At 38.3% G+C, this 18,746-nt stretch overlaps 1 protein-coding gene across 2 annotated transcripts in view; it reads left to right on the plus strand.

The window, feature by feature from the left end:
• Positions 1-18,746, plus strand: part of ACP1 (acid phosphatase 1) — a 19,912-nt gene continuing 1,166 nt past the window's right edge. Inside the window, exons 1-5 of one of the 2 annotated variants that reach the window (XM_005521934.3) lie at positions 1-156; positions 10,490-10,563; positions 10,841-10,954; positions 15,523-15,584; positions 17,790-17,895. In XM_005521934.3, coding sequence (XP_005521991.1) covers positions 114-156; positions 10,490-10,563; positions 10,841-10,954; positions 15,523-15,584; positions 17,790-17,895 — 399 coding nt within the window. In that variant the 5' untranslated portion in view covers positions 1-113. Of the gene's footprint in view, positions 157-10,489; positions 10,564-10,671; positions 10,786-10,840; positions 10,955-15,522; positions 15,585-17,789; positions 17,896-18,746 lie in introns of both variants that reach the window. The other variant, XM_014251491.2, reaches the window with a different exon arrangement.

An 18,746-nucleotide genomic window follows, 5' to 3' on the forward strand; every position in this document is an offset into this window, starting at 1 on the left:
CACTTCGCTCCTTTTCCCCCCTCAATACAGGCAAGTCCGAAGCCGCCTATAACAGCCAGTGCCGTAAAGCGAGGCGCGGGCGGCGCGACAGCCGCGAGGTCCTCGGAGCGAAGATGGCGGCGGGGGAGTCGAAGTCAGTGCTGTTCGTGTGCCTGGGTGAGCGGGACGAGGGATGGTCGCTGCCGCGCCGCTCCCGCTCTGCGCCCGCCGCTCCTCGGCCCGGGGCACCGGCGGGGCGGGAGTGCGGTGACGCGAGGACCGGGAGAAGTGCGGCAGGCCCGCCGCGGTGCCGCAGGCGTCCCGCCCTCGGACGGTTCCGCGAGTTTGCCTTGTCGGGGAGGGCCGGAGTAGTAGGCATGAAGGGAGGCAAAAGGCGGAATACACCTGCGCCCTTTCTGTGATAGGAACAACGGGGAAGGGTTTAGCATAGAGAGCGGCAGAGCTGGACTGGAACAGGTTGCGGGAGGGTGATCGTGGGGTCTCCCTCTGTAGAGACGTTCCAAACCACCTGCGCGCGTTCCTGTGTAACCTGCTCTAGGTGACCGTGCCTCGACAGGGGGATTGGGCTAGATAACATCCAGAGGTCCCTTCCAACCCTAAGAGTTCTGTGAAATCAGTAGGAAATAGGGAAGGAAGTAAAATGACAGTGTTGACAAACGTGAAGGTTGTGTGTAGGGAATCGCAACACCTAAATAGGCATAAACTAACTCTGACCTAAGGCTGCTGCTTGGGGGCGGCACGGAGAGGTGGCTTTGAACAGCTTTGTGAGATGGGCCGTGCAGTACTTGGCTTCTGGAACAGCGGAATGGGAACGGGGAGACTGCCTGCAGGCTTGCTGTTGGGAATACCTGACATGGAAAAGGGAGCGAAAACCACAGTAAGAACCACTGAAGTTAATGTAAGAGCCGCTGTAAAAAGAGGGAAAGAAGGGTAGGACTTTAAGTAAGAAAAAGAACTTGGGGGAGGAAGATCTGTTCTGATCTAATAATGAAATTCTTGATATATTCTTGATTAGTTCTGATCTAATAATGAATTTCAGGTATGAAAATGAGTGGAAAAAAAAAAGCCTTTTTTGAAAGGCTGCCAGGATGAAGAAATAGGAAACTTTCTGTTACTGATATTTTGTATGTTTAATATTGTCTCGCAAAGTCCCAGAAAACATAAGTGTAGATGAGATCAGAAATCTCCTGAATGCTTTTCTGGTGTTTAGGGCAATCAGTTACTGGTAAGCAAGATAATCACAACCAGCAAATAGCTAACCTGACTACATAGATTACAGATCCATGCCCTATATTGAACATGCTTTCTCTAAACTTCTGTTTTCTTCAGGGCATAGCAAGCTGGATGGCTCTCCGCTCTGATCTAGGGGGGCTGTTATCATTATCTGCTTCCTAGCTTATATAATCTTACCTGTGTGCTATGGACCCTTGGCATTTTGCCAAGTTAGTTGCAAAACCATTAGTTAAGGTTTGGACTTTATCTGCTATTTTGTTGTTGTAATAGGAGACATGCAGATTAATTGAATAGCAAAATAAGAATTTAGTTTGGTGAAATATGTTCTGATGTTTACCTTAGAGTAAAATCAACCCCAAATGATAATTCAGGGAAAACATCCTTTAGTAAGGGATTATCAGTTGCTGTGTTTAGAAGCTAGTGATCAATACAAATGTTTTTGTATAAAAACATCTTAATTAATATGATTCCTCCCTCCCAAACATAATATTCTAAAGACGGTTGTCATCACCATCCCTATGTGCTGAAGGGTGAGCCAGTGGGGAAGAAGACTCTCTTGGCTGAATAGGGAGTTCTGGCTGGAACTGAAGGAAGAAAGGAGAGATTATGACCTTTGTAAGAAGGGGCAAGCAGCTCAGGAGGACTAAAGGATGTCATGAGGTTATGCTGGGAGAAAAATGAGAAGGTCCAAAACCCAGCTAGGACTTAAAGTGCTTACTGCCATAAAAGACAAAAGAAAATATTTCTGTAGATACATCAGCAGCAAAAGGAGGGCTGAGTAGAATCTCCATCTTTATTGGATGCAGGAGGAAACAGTGACAAAGGATGAGGAAATTGCTGTGGTGTTTAGTGCTTTCTTTGCCCCAGTCTTCAACAGTAAGACCAGTTCATCTCTGTGTACCTGCTCCCTGAGCTAGAAAACAGAGATGGGGAGTATCACAGATTCATAGAATAAAATCACAGATTCACTAAGGTTGGAAAAGGCTTTGAAGATCATCAAGTCCAACCTTTGACCAAACACCAATCTGTCAACTAAACCATAGCACTAAGTGTCACATCCAGTTAGTTCTTGAGCACTTCAGGGACAAAGACTCCCCTCACCCTGCTGGGCAGTTCCTTTCAATTTCTAGACACCCTTTCAGTGAAAAGTTTCCTCTTTTTGTCCAACCTGAACCTCCCCTGGTGCAGCTTGAGTCCATTTCCTCTTCTATTACGAGTGGCCTGGGAAAAGACTGACTCCCACCTGTCTACTGTCTCCTTTCAGGTATTGTAGAGAGCCATAAGGTCTCCCTGAGCCTCCTTACCTCCAGCTTAAACAGCTCCACCTCCCTCAGCTGTCTCTTACAGGACTTGTGTTCCAGATACTTCACCTGCCTTGGTGCCCTTCTCTGGACACACTCCAGCACCTCAATGTCTTGTAGTGAGAGGCCAGAACTGAATGTAAGATTCAAGGTGTGGCCTTACCAGTACTGAGTGCTGCGGGACAATCACTGCCCTGGTCCTGCTGGCCACAGTATTGCTGATAGCAGGCCAGGATGGCACTGGCCTGCTTGGACACCTGGGCGCACTGCTGTAAGCTGGGTGCCAACCTGCACCTCCAGATCCTTTTCTGCCAGGATGCTTTCCAGCCATGTTTCCTGCTGGACATGCTCACTGAGCCAGTTTCAATCATTTACGGTCAGTCCTGGTCAGCTGGGGAGATCCTGGTTGACTGGAGGTTGGTAAATGTGACACCCACAAGAAGGTTTGAAAGAATGGCCTGGGGAACTGAAGGCCTGCCAGCCTGATGTTGGTGCCAGGGAAGGTCATAGAGCAGGTCATGAGTGCCATCATGCGGCACAGGACAACCAGGGCATCAGGCCCAGCCAGGATCAGTTTAGTAAAGGCAGATCTTGCTTGAACGGCCTGATCTTCTGTGAGCAGGTCACCTGCTTAGTGGATGAGAAAACATGGCATGTTGTCTATTTGGACTTTGTTATAACCTTTAACACCATTTCCCACAGCATTCTCCTGGAAAAACTGGCTTCTTAGGGCTTGGGTGGGTGCACTGTATTCTGGGTAAAAAAGTGGATGTGTGGGCCCAAAGTTGTGAATGGATTTACACCCAGCTAATAGATGGTCATGAGTAGTGGTTCCCCAGGGCTCAGTATTGGGACCAGTTCTGTTTAATATCTTAACCAGTAATCTGGACAAGGGGACTGAGGGCTGCTGTAGTCAGGTCACAGACAGCACTCAGTTGGGTGGGAGTATTGATCTGCTGGAGAGTAGAAAGGGTCTGCAAAGGGAACTGGACAGGTTGGGTCGAATCCAACAGTATGAGGTTCAGGAAGACCAAGTGCTGGGTCCTGACTTGGATCACAGCAACCCCCTGCAGTGCTGCAGGCTGAGGGCAGAGTGACTGGAAAACTGCCTGGTGGAAGAGGACAACTGAATGTGAACCAATGTGCCCAGGTGGCCAAGCAGGCCAATGGCATCCTGGCCTGAATCAGCAATAGTGTGGCCAGCAGGACCTCCTGCTGCGATTGTCCTCCTGTACTCAGCAGTGGTGAGGCTGCATCTCAAGTGCTGTGTCCAGTTCTGAGGCCCTCAATCAAGAAAGACATTGAAGTGCTGGAGAGTGTCCAGAGAAAGGCAGCAAAGCTGGTGAAGGATCTGGAGCACAAATCTGATGAGAGGTGAGTATGGGAGCTGGTTAACAAGATGAGAGGAAACAGCCCTAAATTGCACCAGGGAAGGTTTAAATTGGGTATTGGGGAAAAATTTCATTACAAAGGGGTTGTCAAGCATTGGAAGGGGCTGCCCAGAGAAATAGTTGTGGCTCCATGGGTGTTTAACAGACATGTCGACATGATGCTTAAGGATATGGGTTAGTTGTGAACTTGGCAGTGCTGAGTTAACAGTTAAAAGTCCTCAGGGTTTTTCCCAACCTAAACTATTCTATGATTCTGTGAAACAATTCATATGTGTGGGTCTCTAGGCCCACAGTGGCGATTTGCACTGTAATGAGGTTCTAATGCAGGAGCTCTTTTTAGTGTAACACAATAAAATAGTTTATATTAATTAATTATTAGGCTTAAATTCTGTAGGCAACTTGTTTTTTGTTCCTGCTTTAAGTTTTCTTAATTTTTTTTGGTTATTCTTCAAGAGTGATACCTTTTCCGTCCTAAATTTTACTAGGAATAATAGCCGAGATTATTGCTGAAAAGAGTACTAAACAGATTTCTAGAACTGCATTTAACTGTAGTGTTCTTTGCTGCTTAATGTAGTGCATTAATTCTAAAGTTTGCCACATCTAGTGAGAGCAGATTCCAGAAAGGACACTTCTTCATAAAAAAACTACATTTTCTTTCTACATTGTTTTGAAAGAAACCTATTACTGAAATATCTGTTGATTGTGTTCTTTGTAATGAAATAAGCAGATAGTCATTACACAACAAAATACAATCTAGTTAATGTGCATAACTACATTAATGATAAGGGTTCCTCATCACTGAGAAATAATTGAAGTACCCAGCAACATATGTAATTACAGCATTTGAAAAGGCACAAAAAAATATTTTATTTTTCATTTAAGCAAAGAAATAATTAAAAGTGGAGGTGAATCAAAATGCAGTTTGCTCATTTTACACTTGCATAGCTCATGTAATTAATAGCTGAGCTCCAGAAATGGGCTTAATATGATGCTGTGTTATGTAAGTCTGCCTATTTCTCTCTGATGACTTCTCCACTATAACCCAACAAGCTGACTGGGCACCTTAGACCGGGCACTGGCTTTCTGATCTCCAGAGATGGAGGAGCCATTGTAAGATGGGTGTACTGTTGAGCAAAGTTGGTTTGGCTAGATGTTCAGAAGATTAATGCATGTTGTGAATCACTGAGTACAAGTATTGTTCCCAGGGATCTAGACTGCATAAAATAATTTCTGAAATGGCAACTAACTTAGTGGGTATGAGGACATTAGATGACAGTTATAGAGAGATTTAAGTTTCCTGGTTCGGTTTTCACAATTCATTGTATGCACTTAGATATTGCCAAATACTAGGTTTCATGGGACAGAATGCTATTTATACCTGCATAATGGGAAAGCAATAGGATAAGACATTGAGGAACTCATGAAAAACAGTTGCTGTAATAAGGATTCTTGGCAAATTGACAAAAATAAGTGATGGCCTTTTTTTTATAAAGAAGAAAATATTAGATAAATGTAAGGAAAATTACCTTTCTTCTATGCAGTATTGATAATATAGCTGTAAGAATGCAGTGTCTTACTTAATCTGTGTTTCAAAATTATGCAGAAGTACTAGAGTTGAAAGCATGGTTGTAAAAAGTAATCTTGGAATTGAAAAAGATGATCTATGATTAAAACATGCTAAGGGTCTGATTGTTGTGACGAGGTGCTTATATGTTGAAAATTTGCATTTTTCTGATGAACCTTTAGGTTTATTAGAAAAGCATGATGTACCAGCAGTTGAATAATTCAGGATAATTATTCCTACTGCAAGGAAAGTTTTTTGAGCCATACGCGCATACACACACAAATGCAAAGACCAGGGAATCTGAACTAAAATCTGTGCTTTGAATGGTTCCTCACAAAAGTAATTGAGTGGTGAGTATTGACAAGATGGAAAGAACTAGGACTTGTGATGAAGTTCTGGCAGGAATTTGAGTACAGAATGGAATAAAGTGACTGGTCAGTTTTAAACACTTGAGAAGGGGACCTGATGAATGATGCAAATGATGCTGGGAAGCATGAAGTGACCATTCATGGAAAAGTAAGTTGAATAAAAATCAGGTTTTTGCATGTGAGAGGATGAAAACCAGTAAAACTTTTGTTACCAACAGGGAAAAGGGTTTGTTTGCATTTGGGGAAGCTCTGAAAGAAGTAGGGAACAAGATACAAAATGAGAGAGTAAATAATTGTATCAGCATACTCAGAGATGGGCAGTGGAACTGAGCATCAAATGGATTCAAGTTGTCTCTCCTGCCAGTAGATGCAGAGCTTCCATTTCTGTGTGGGAGTGGGTCAAAGATTAGTGCAGAGACCAGAGTAAGAATTCAAAAAATTAGGTGTTGGCTTAGGTCACTGTCACTGGAGGCCTTGTGCTTGGAAAATGAATGAGAAAACATGACTTCTTAAAAGTGATTGACAAATTGTTCCAGTACTGATCCTGTGGTTGAAATCTCTTGTCCTTGAATCATCGTATTTGGAGATGTTTGTAGGATTAATCTCAGTAGGTGGACACTAGGTACCTTGGGCACTAGTTTTCTGCGCTTGAAAATGTCACTACAACTCAAAGAACTTGATATGTAAAAAAATGAAGGGAGAAGATGGAGATTTTGAGAACTTGAATACTGCTGTCTTCTACATAAAGCCAGCATGGTCAGATCAGTTAGAAATACAGCAGAGGAAAGAAACCCCAGAGGATAGGTAGTAAAGATAATGTATAGATAAGATTTAAGAAAAAGAATGGTTGAAGTTCAGGGAGGAAGGTAATTGTGAAATTTTCCCATTGACTCTCCAATTATGGCTGTCAGTCCATAACTTAGGAAATACTGTACGTATGTGAGGAACCTCAGCAAAGCCTGGAAAGACCAATGTGAGATGTAAAACTGTATCTGAAATGGATAGAAATTAGTGAGAAAAGTGTCCGGAAAACAAGGATTAAGTTCACATATGTTAGTGGGATAAGATAGGGCTTTACATCAATCTTGAGATGAATGATAACAGTTACAAGGAGTAGAATGGGTAAAAGTTGTTTAGAATGAAAATAATACTAAAGAGTGTGTGGGGAAAAGGGCTTCTGTTAGGTCAGTTCTGTAATTCTGTCCATAGTTACCAAGAATAGATTTGAATTCTGATTGAAGTTCCCTAATAGTGTTAATACCTCTGCTAATATCTGGAATGTGTCATCAGGAAAGACATTAATTTTCAAGTCACAAACTGGGTTAAGTGTTGGTTTCAAAAATGATACAACTGAAGTTTCTAGTTACTGCTAGAATTGGTAGTTAATATGCTTCATCAAGGGTGATCACGGTGCTGTTCATTATGGTATATGATATCATTAAAGATTATAGCATTTATTTTAAGAAGTGAACAAGCTGTAGAATAGTGAAAATTTGGAACAAGTTCCATGTAAAGCAGAAGATTAAACAAATGGAAAAAGCCATTAGGGATTTATTTCAAAACCACCATTTTGAAATTCTGGGAGCTAGTTAATGGATTACTAAGTTCAAGAATATTAATCACTGTTTATTACTGAAATGTTGAGTGTCATAATGAAAGTTACTGTTCATGCACAGTTGTGTGGGATCATTCATACAGAGAAAAAATTTTGTTCAGGAAGAAATGGATGGCCTCAACAGCTGGTGTAATGGAAACAGAATGTAATAGTTTAGAAAAAATACTTAAAGATCACCTGTTTGAAGTAATAAGAAAGAGAAGGAATGGACAAATTAGGAGTAGGGTGTTATAATCATAAATTAATACTTGTGAATGAGTCAAAGGTGATTGTAGAAGTTCTCAGGTTATTTTCAAAAACACTAATTACCTATTACACTTTTTTTAAAAAAAAACAGATTGGAACAAACTTTTTCTGTAGTGTAATCTGTCATTTTGTTTGTCAGTATTCAAGAAAAGTGAATTCAAATTAGATGTGCAGATCTGACTTAACTGGAGTGATTAGATAAGGTCAGTTAATTTCGTGAGGAGATTGAGAGCTTGGTTTGTTTAGTTTAGCACAGCTCTGCTTGGCAAGGGTTCTGTATCTGTTGAAGGAAACATAGAGACTGGTGTTAACCAAGATCAGATGAGCAGAGACTTCCATGAATAAATACTAAATTGAAACTGCAAGGTCTTATGCTGCTGCAGGGAATTAGTATCTGGAATAGCCTTTTAAGATAGATGATGCTTTTTCAATGGAGCTTGATATGTTTGTCAGAGGAGCGATGCTGTATAGGCTTGCAATATCAAATAATTGAATTCCTTGATATGAAGGTTATTTTCTGTCTTGTGCTATATGTTACCGTGTTTTGAAATTGTTTTGTTTAATGCTTAACTCACTCAAAAACTGCCATTATTTTTTTACTTTATTACCATATTTTAAACATTTTCATAATTAATAGTCCTTACTTATTTTTTTCACTTAACCACATAGGGAGCCCCAAAATTTTCCTGCTTTATTTTTCTTCCAAGACTGATTTCATTTCTGGGCATGAAATAAATTCAAACAATGTAATTAGTATGTTTTCTCCTGGAAGATCTACTGACATCAAAACTCAGTGTTTTGGCAAGATCAGTTTTTCAATGGTTAGCCTGTTCCTATTGCCATTTAGTTGATTTGATGTTCTTTAAATCTTTGACAGTCAATTTGCTTCAGACCCTCACTTCCCTCTTCATGATTTTTATAGTTGACATGTGACAGCAAGTTATGAAATGCCCAGGTCATAGCAGCTTCTCTCTTTAGCAGTGAAGAATCTACCTTGGTGTTTTGTTTGAAAATGAAATTAAGTGCTTCATGTGAAAATTTCTTTTTGCTGATGGAAATTTAACTTTGTTCATTGGCATTTTTTTCTTTTTACAGTTTGAGATTTGGAAAGAAATTAATCAATAGTAGGAGAGTGATTTATTTAAAGGTACAGAGATGAGTTTTCCCATATCTGGTATTTTATACTTACGTGCTCAGAGACGAGCAAAGTTGCACTTTTTGTTTGATGGGAAACTGAAGATTTATGTGTATACAAGAGTTACTGTCACCTGCATGACATCAAATATTATGCATATCCATCTAGTTACTGAAAAATTCTGAAGGATGAAAAGGTAGAAAGAGCTGAAGTAATAGTTGAATAGGCTTTTTCTCTTTGTTGACACACTTCGTTCTTTTCAAATATGAATTTCTGCATGCATTTTTAAGAGGTCTGCCATAAATTGTTACGGTTTCAGAACAAATATGCTGTAGATCCATTATTTTTAATAGGGCTGTAATGCATTGTTGGAATAGGTTCTTTTTGAAAATAAGGTCAGATCAAATGACAAGGCCAGTTGGAGACCATTGGAAGGGGAGATTTGTTTATGTGTTTGTATAAATATCTTAACTGTTTGTTGGCTGATTGACAGCACTTAAGCTTTGCCATGTGTTAGGTTTTGTTCCTAATCCTTTGTATTTTCGGCAGAAATGTCTGGATTTCTTTTTTTTCCCGTGATGTTTTTAGAGCTTGTGTAATTGAATTCAATTTTGGGTGGTTAGAATTGGTTTCTGGATGATGCTTTTGATGAGGGCTCAGTTTGACCTGTAGTGACTTGACTTCAGTAACCAAGAGCATTTTTACTACAGGTTGTTCAGCCATTTCACTGCATTTTCACAATGCTGGCAGCTGTGTTTTGGACTTCTTCAAGAGACTGGTGGATAGTATAGAATCCCAGAATTATTTGGGTGGGAGGGGATCATCAGCTAGATCATCTCATCCAGTTGCAATGTCCTGCCATAAACAGAGATGCCTTCCATTAGACCAGGTTACTCAAAGCCCCATCCAGCATGGTCTTGAACATTTCCAGGAACGGAACACCTCAATTTCTCTGGGCAGCCTGTTTCAGTGTCTCACTGCCCTCACTGTAAAAAAGAAATTCTTGTTTATGTCCACTACAAGTGTTCTCCATTTCTACTTAAAACTGTAGTCCCTTGTCCTATCACTACAGCCCCCTTTATATATAGAAAGGTTGCAGTAAGATCTGAACTCCACAGTCCTTTTCTTCTTCAGACTGCACAGCCTCAGTTCTCACTCAGAGGTGCTCAGCCCTCTGATCATCTTTGTGGCCCTCTTGGATCCACTCCAGCAGCTCCATGTCTTTCTTGTGCTGGGTACCCCAGAACTGGATGCATTAGTCCAGGAGGGGTCTCATGAGAGCTCAGTAGAGGGGCAGAATCCCCTCCCTTGACCTCCTGGCCATTCTGCTTGTGATACAGCCAAGGATATGATTGGCTTTCTGGGCTGCAGGTGCTCTCTGCTGGCTCATATCCAACTTTTCACCCACCTGTGTACCCAAGTCCCCCACTGGGTTCCTCTGAATCCCTTCATGCCACAGTACTGAAATTGGAGACTGCCCCAACCCAGGCACAGGACTCTGGGTTTTCTCATACACAGTTTGCATTCTGTCTGAGTAAATAAAAATCTTTAATTTGATCTGGGCTGAAAAATCCACACAATTACTTGGTTTTTGTTTTCAATAGTTTGAAAATTCATTTGAATCTCGTTTCCATAGGAAACATCTGTCGCTCTCCAATAGCTGAAGCAGTTTTCAGAAAACTTGTAACTGATGAGAACCTTGAACGTAAGGTAAGCTATTTATTTCTGTTCCAAGAAATAACTTACCACTCTCATAGCTAGTCAGAAATAAAAGCAGTGAGGAAAGAAACATAAAAATATGAATTTGTTTTTCTGTAGTGGAGGATAGACAGTGCAGCAACATCTGCCTATGAAATAGGAAGCCCTCCTGACTATCGAGGACAGAATTGCATGAAGAAGCATGGCATTACCATGAACCATATTGCCAGGCAGGTACTGTACCTTAATTTTCTTAAAATCTTTGTATGTATTTGTTCTGTTGTTACAGTGGAGGACAGACAGTGCCGCTGTTTCAGACTGGAACGTGGGGCGCTTCCCAGATTCAAGGGCTTTAAGTTGTCTAAGAAATCATGGCATTGAGACAGCACATAAAGCACGACAGGTAGAAGAGAGTGTATTTTCTTCCTTATTCATACCCATGCCCTCACCATTGCAATCACAGAAGTCATTTTACCAATGCATGGTTAAGCATCAATTAGTAAATACTTTGTGCAGTTTTTAATGGACTCCAAAGTGGCTTAACTCTTCTAGTTGAGCTTAATGAGTTTTTTGTTATTAAGGTTCGTTGAAAGTACAAGTGGAATTGAACCAGTTTCTTCATTAAAGAGAACTCCTGCCTCCAAATGTTTAGTAATTTTGAGCATTTTTAAAATACTTCTTAAAAATGGACTTACTCTAGTAATCTGTGATGCATCCTTCAGCAAGGAATTGTATATTTATTTAGCCTGGCTAGCTCAGTCGGTAGAGCATGAGACTCTTAATCTAAGGGTCGTGGGCTCGAGCCAAGCTACACCACATGAAAAGGACTTTTTTTCTGGATTTGCCATTTCATCGAACAGTGAGAGGTTTTATTGTATAATATTATTCAATTTCTGTTAAATAAACAGTTTTTTTCCACTTGTCTCCAAGGAAATCTCTTCCCGAACCAGTTGGGGGGACGGGCCTCTTGAATTTGCTTTTCGGGGGGGACCCCGTTTGGAGGTTCTCTCCCAAATTTTCCCTAAACCAGGACACAGGTCCAAAAAAAAGTAGAATACCTCTTCATCCATCAGAAAAAGCTTCTGCATTTGCATGTAGATCGTTTAAAAATATCAAGAGTGCTAAATTAGAATGAAAGCACTCAAACCTGAGATTAGTAGCACAGTTGGTGGTAACTTCAGAAGAAAACATACCCTTGAAGCATTCTTAAGTCAGAGGCAGGTTTGCCACTTAGTGAAATCCTCTAAGTTTAGGCAAAACTCATATCTGTTTTCATTAACAAAAGAACATGTATTTCCACACTGCATTCCAAAGAGATTGGAAGTAAATGTGTCTGCATCTATTTAAATCATTCAGACACTCATATAAATGCACATAATTTACTTCAGTTAACTATTCTCTGGATACAAGATACTCCTTTAGGGCATGACCTTTACTTAGTTTGAGTTTACACCACTAGTTTTTGTATTGACAAAAAGATCAAGTAGTCTTGTTATTATCTTACATTTCTGTTCCCTTCAGAATTGTTCTAGACCTCACTGAGGTCATATTTACTTTCTTCACTTTTCAAAGACTACATGTTTAGTTTTTTGACTTTCAAAAATAAATTCTCTCAATTAGTCAATTGCCCTCTGCTGACCTTTCCTGATATTAATCTCTGTTTATATGAAACAGAATTAAGCACAGCACCATTTCATATTTTTCAATAATTTACTATTAGAATAATACCGAAAAAAGTCTGTTGTGATCTTTTCCTGTTACAGTGCCTGGATTTAATTTTTAGCAGTGCTTACAAACATCATTACTTGTCAATATACAAGCTAAATGATACTGAAATTATTCAGTCAGTGTTTCAGTTACTACACAGTAGTGTGACATGTTTGTCTTCTTAGAAGATACAACTTGGAAACTTGGGAACTGTTCTTCTAGGTATTCCTAGAGTGGTTTATGAGCAGTTAAATTAAAGCAAAGGACCGTAACCAAGTTGATTCTGTCTTGAAGCAAATCTTTGTATCTTTCTTTGATCTAAATCTTTCTTTGAAAGAGAAGGAATGAAAAGACATTCAATTACACATTCTGGCAAATGAAGAGACTTTTCATTTAGAAGACCTTAAAATGTTACATATACAAGGAGAGAAAATTAAAGAATGAGACATTTTTTATGTCAAAAATGATGTCAGCAATGTAATTCCAAATTAATTTTTTTTTCCTAAACTTCTGTCAAATGGTCTGAGCAGATTCTCTGAACCTGCAGACTTGATATGGTCTTGCGGTACTTCTGAAATAAAGGGTACTTGACAGTGTAGAACAGGACTTCAGAGTGGTCAGGTTAGTACAAGTGGAAGTGTATTTGTTTCATTATTAGAGATGAACTTAAGGATAGAATTTTGTGTGACACTTGTTTCAGAACAGATTAAGGAAGATTTAATACAGGAGCTGCAGAAATAGAGGGTAAAGATTTATCTTCTTTTGCCTTCGGAGTACTGTCATAAGTTAAGTACCTTGTACAATTATCCTCTTCAGTCCTGTGCAAAACTCTTACCCACCCAGTGGAAGGCACCTTTTCTCATGTAATTTTTTGCATAATTATGATAATCACTGATTTTAGTTTGTTTTTTTTTTTTTAATTCAGCACTACAAGAATGGATTATGTAAAAGAGAGTATTGAATTGGTCATGTCCTACCATCATACACAGTAATATTCTAAGTTAAAAGTGAATTATAAAAATAAATGTATACATTTATACATAAAATAAAGTTGTTATCATTTTAGTTAATGGCAGGTTACTGTATGAAATTCGCTCAGCTCTTTTTCTTCATGCACAAACCAGAGAGGTTTTAATTATTTTCACTTTTATTCATACTGAGGCAAAAATTGATTTTGGTATGACTCATACCGTGCATTTGCCTTAAGTATGAAATAGAGATTAGAAGAAGGTTGTATTAAACACTGTTTCACAACTGGATAAATTTGAGAATTACTCTGTGTATTTCCGACAGAGAAAATGAGATTTCCCTTCTGTAAATAAAGGGAAATGTTTCACTAATAATTTATTAATTGTTACGTGCATTTTTTAAATGTAAAGTTATTGTTATCTGTATAGTTTCATCCAAAGATGACTACTTGAACTCTCCACTACACTTCTCAAAATGTACCTAAATTTTTACATCCTCAATTTTATCTGCCAAAGTACTAGTTTTAGTAGTTTTGAGGTGTACCTTCAGTTCACTGCAGTTTGCTCAATTAAAGGGGTTTTTTTTTTCTCTTAATCTGACTCTGTGTTAGGGCTTAAAAGCACAAGCCAAATGGTAGCCTTGGTTTTAGGGCTGTATTGGTCATAGGGTAATAACCGTCACATTGTCAAGTGTTCCTAGTTCATGCTTCCATTTGTCTGTACAACAAAGAGATCTGCGCCCTCGTATTTTCACAGGGGCAAGTGTTCAGCTGTGTAGAGCATTCAGAAGCAGCTTGTAGAAGTCCTGATTAGATTTGCCAGGAAAACAGAGCTATTTCCACTGCAAAAAAATTCTCATAGGTCAGAGGCACTGCATGAATACAGCAAATATTTTTACAGTGAAAATAAAGAAGTCTGCATTAGTTTTCATCATTAACCCTTAATTTTTACATGCACTCCTGACATACCTCACCTCTTCAGTTCTCTTTATGTGTAATGCTTCATTTATGGCTTTATTCTGATGATTATTTATGTCTGTCTTTTCTTACTCCCTGTTATAGGAGCTTAATCAGTACCTATTTGCTGTTTGCACAGAAAAAAAATAGTGGCTGTTTTGCTATCTAAACCTTTTTTTTTAATACATAAATATTTTTTACAAGTTAAAACTCTGACTTACAGGATAATGTGCTTTGTCTTTTGGCTGTTTACTTGCTTACTCACTTCTCTAGCCCATCCTTTGTAGGGATGCCTGCCAGAAAAACCTGTTCAGAATGACCTTCCCAAGTTTCTTGCTTATGATGCTTCACACAGGACTATGCATGAAATGCAGTCTTAATCAACTCGAATATAAAGATTTTCCATTTCTTCATCCTCATTATGGACACCTGGTTCAGATATCTTATACAAGCATTGTGGGCATGGTCTGGGAAGATTTTACCCTAAACAAAGTCTTAAATATAAACTGAAATAAAATGACAATTGGCAAACATCTGTAGCCATCCTTATAACAAGAAGGTGACATTAGTACTTAAGTCGTTGGTTTATCTGCTGTGTTTGCCTACATGACTGTGAACTCAGATCTCTGAATTTAATTGTTATTCATGTTTAGGAGTCAATAAATTACAAGAAAGAAAAAGAACAGATGATATGACGGTAGGAGGATGTAGAATAAATCCTGGACTTTTCACATCATGCTACAAATTTTGTGATTTACATGGTCTAAAATACTGTGGATTCATTGTTTTTTAAGAGGTTGTAACTCATACTATCATACTTCAGCTTTAAGTTTCACTTGGTATCTTTTCTTGTGCAGCAGCAGATTTCTAGATTGGAAGTATTGCAATTGATTCCAGGTTACCTACATTTTTGTTGTGCTATCAAGAAAGTAATTTTTCTATTTTTAACCATTTTTATTGAATGGTTCCCATGACTGGAAATTGCTTTACTTCTAGTAGTTGAAAAGTTCTGGAAATGTTGCTTTTAGTGATGTTCTAAGTTGATGCATGAAATGTAAAAGAAAAAAAAATATGAAAGGTTGCTTAAATAGCTGACTTGAGGGGTGTTTTGGTTTCTTTTTATTTGTGTGTGAAATTCTTGCAGAAATAAATAAATAATCATGGTAGATTACATTTAAAATGTTGTAAGTTATTGTAAAAATTGATGAAGGTGCAGTTCTGTTCTTTCCACCTGTGTCTTTTTTAATAAATTAGAGCTACAGAATTTGAAAACACTTTTTTTTTCCCTTTTTATTAATCAAATTCAGTTTGTAGGCTAAAGCACCTGTTTTTACTTCTAGATTACCAAAGAGGATTTCCAGACCTTTGATCATATACTTTGTATGGATGAGAGCAATCTAAGGTAATGTATGAAGAAATGGAACAAATTCATATGGACTACTTGGAGTGATGTCTCATAAGTCACTTTGAAGACAGATGTCACATTTTACTGCTTGTGTTGGGGTTTCTTTGTTTGGGGTTTTTTGTTGTGTTTTTTTTTTTTACATGTATGTGAATGATGTGCTAATGAATGGATTCTTCACTTCTAATAAGTTTAATGAGCCAGAACTCAATGGTTTATTTGTGTGATATGTGCCTCTCAAGGATTAAGGACATGGAAATTTAGTTACTTTGTGCTATATACAGCTGATGCCTGTATAATTAAGAATGAGGATGTACTTACTGTCTTGATTGAAGTGATCAGTTTTTCTAATTGCATGGCAGTTAAAAGACAAACTGAGAACTTGGAAGGGATTAAATATGGTGCGGGTTTTTTTTACTTTTTTATAGAAAGAGAGGGAACTCTGAAATAAGCAAGGTTGTTAGCTTGGGGAAGTCTTGTTTTATTGTTAGCTCTGCTCTAGTTAAGCATACTTTAAAAAGATCTGGTTAAGTAGTTGCCTAGTGTAAAAATTTGGATATCACTAGCAAAATTTCAATTTCATACGTATTGAGGATTAAGGAGTGGAATTTAATAAACTACAAGTGTCAAAGTGCCTGTAAGGGCTATTAAGTTAGTTTAAAAACCCAAACCAAACCACCACAACCAACAGCAAAACCTAAGTAAGGACCCTATTAGTAGCACATAAAGTCTTCTAGAAACAGTACCACTTAAGTGAAATAAGTATAGTTTTGTTGAATTTTCTATGATGTCTTAAATAACCTCTCTTCCACAGTCTTCATGAATGAAGGGTATGTAACACTTAGCTTGATTGCAGTGTCTCAGTCAATGACGTGACAAGGCTTCCTTCTATTTTCACTTGAATTCTTAAACAGAAATTTGAATTAACAATTTATATGATAGGAGCTCTAGAGCAGAAAAAACATCAGAACTATAACAGGGATATTGCTGTTGCTGTGCTGAAGTTTTGCCTTCAGCTTGCACCGAGTTCAACCATTTTGCCTAGGAATGCTAATTTGTAGCTCTAGGAGGGCAAGCAGATTCCAGGTGTTGATGGAATGCCTGTCATATCGGAAAAGGAAGATTTGGGACATGTCTTTAGTACCAGAGCCATCTGACCCTCTCCTGTTCATTAAGTGGTATGCCAAAAGCCTTTAAGGAGATGGTCTGACATTTTTTTAATAATAAAAGGCTAGAGAATTTACTGAAAAATCTGTAAATTCAAGCAATAACTTGATAGAGGATCTCTGATTTTTCTTCAGGCAAAACCACTACTGTGCCCTCACTGCTATTTCTAAACTATCTGAAATTAATTTCTTAATCAGAATTAATAATTAGAATTTAATTTCTTTAAACCGATATGGTTATGACTAAGTATTCACAAGGAGTTTCTTTGCCTTTTTAAATGGTGAGTAAAATGATGATTTAGTATGGAGATGTGTAATACTAAAATAATTTAGTAGGTTCTGGGAGTTCATTGTGAAGATGATAGTGCTGAGCTGCCTTTAATCCGAAGATGATGAGAGGTGCATTTTAAGTGCCTTTGGGATAACAAATGACCATTTTTAATCAAGTAGGGAAAATATGATCTCAAAACCAAAATGTTTTATCAATGACAGGCAATGTAGAAGGAAGAGGATGTGACAACCGGAGAAATGCTACAGTATATCAGAAGGAAAACAGGTGTAGCTCACTGATTTGCCATTTTCTATTAATGAATATGGTAGGATTTCACATGAGCTGGAGCATACCAATCTAAAACAGTGGCTTTGAGCAAATTGGATAATCTTACTTGTACTTCTGGAAAACTACCTGGCTAATTTCTGTTGTTTTTTGTTCAATACTAGCTAAGGGTGAGTGTTGAAAGTACTAATGGTTGATTTGAGGAAGGACTTGATGAACTTTGTTACAAAGTTTTTTAAGCTATGGGTCAAGTGCCTGACTGGTTGTTTATGCTCTGAATTTAGTTAAGTCTTACATACTCGATTAAAAAAGACCCCACATAACAAGAAAAACAAAAACAAGGAGCAGCATAAAGTCCAGAGGATTGATGGAGTCCAGACATATTATTTGCCTGTGTTGTCTAAAAATAGTCATGAACATCTCATACTGATGCCAAAGTTCTGAAGGAAAATTCAGGGGAAAATTTTATTTTCTCTTTTACAGAGATTTGAACAGGAAAAGCAACCAAGTTAAAGACTGCAAGGCCAAAATTGAGCTACTTGGAACTTATGATCCACAGAAACAGCTTATTATTGAAGATCCGTACTATGTATGTGTAAGAAATTCTTTGAGTGGCTTGATTAAAAATTGTGTGTGTGTAGTATATAATCTTCCCAGATCCCACAGCTGTCATGTGATACATAATCTGCTAATACACAAAGTGAAATGTAAACTTTTTTTTTAATGACTTAAGAAAACTATATATTCCTGGGATGGGAAAGAAAAATGTTATTATGCTTATAATAGTTAAATAAATTTAAATAATGCAGTGCACCTATATTTTCAATACTGGGTGAAACCCTGTTTCATCAGCCTCCTTGCAAAGAGGATGTGATCAGGAAAGTTAGAGACAAAGCCATTGATACAGGTGGTAAAAAAGTTGGATAATACCAGGCAAGAGCAAACAATTAGACTAATGTTCTTCAGTTTAGGAAGCAGAAGTGGATAAGGATGCAGTAGGGTTCTACAAAACATTGATATCATGGGGAAAGCTGAATAAGGAATTGCTATTCATTACCCAGGAAGTAGAGAATATGAAATAGTATTAGTGGGAAGCAGGTTCAGAACAAAAAGGGGCTTGTTTTGGGTTTTTATTTCCACACAGTGCTTGATTAAACTGTGAAACTCAACATGAGAGGTTAGTGTGAACATAAAAAAGGAAAATACTTAAAATGCTCAAAAGTGAGTGGAAGAAATACATGAAAGAAAGTCGTGCAGGACTGTTGAATACAAAGACACAGCGTTTATCTGGGAAAATTCCTGAGCTCAAATTAGAGAGAATATGCCAAAGCTATCATCAAGTATTTGCACTGTTTTAATTTTTTTTCTAATGTCTGTTGTTTGCCATTACTGACAGTGGAGAAACTAGTCTGCAATTTGTATTTGCTCTTCAGCCAGTAT

This window comes from Pseudopodoces humilis, chromosome 3, assembly GCF_049639895.1.
Source record: "Pseudopodoces humilis isolate 2021_Gansu_Grassland_sample_001 chromosome 3, ASM4963989v1, whole genome shotgun sequence".
In the NCBI taxonomy this organism is placed as follows: Eukaryota; Metazoa; Chordata; class Aves; order Passeriformes; family Paridae; genus Pseudopodoces; species Pseudopodoces humilis.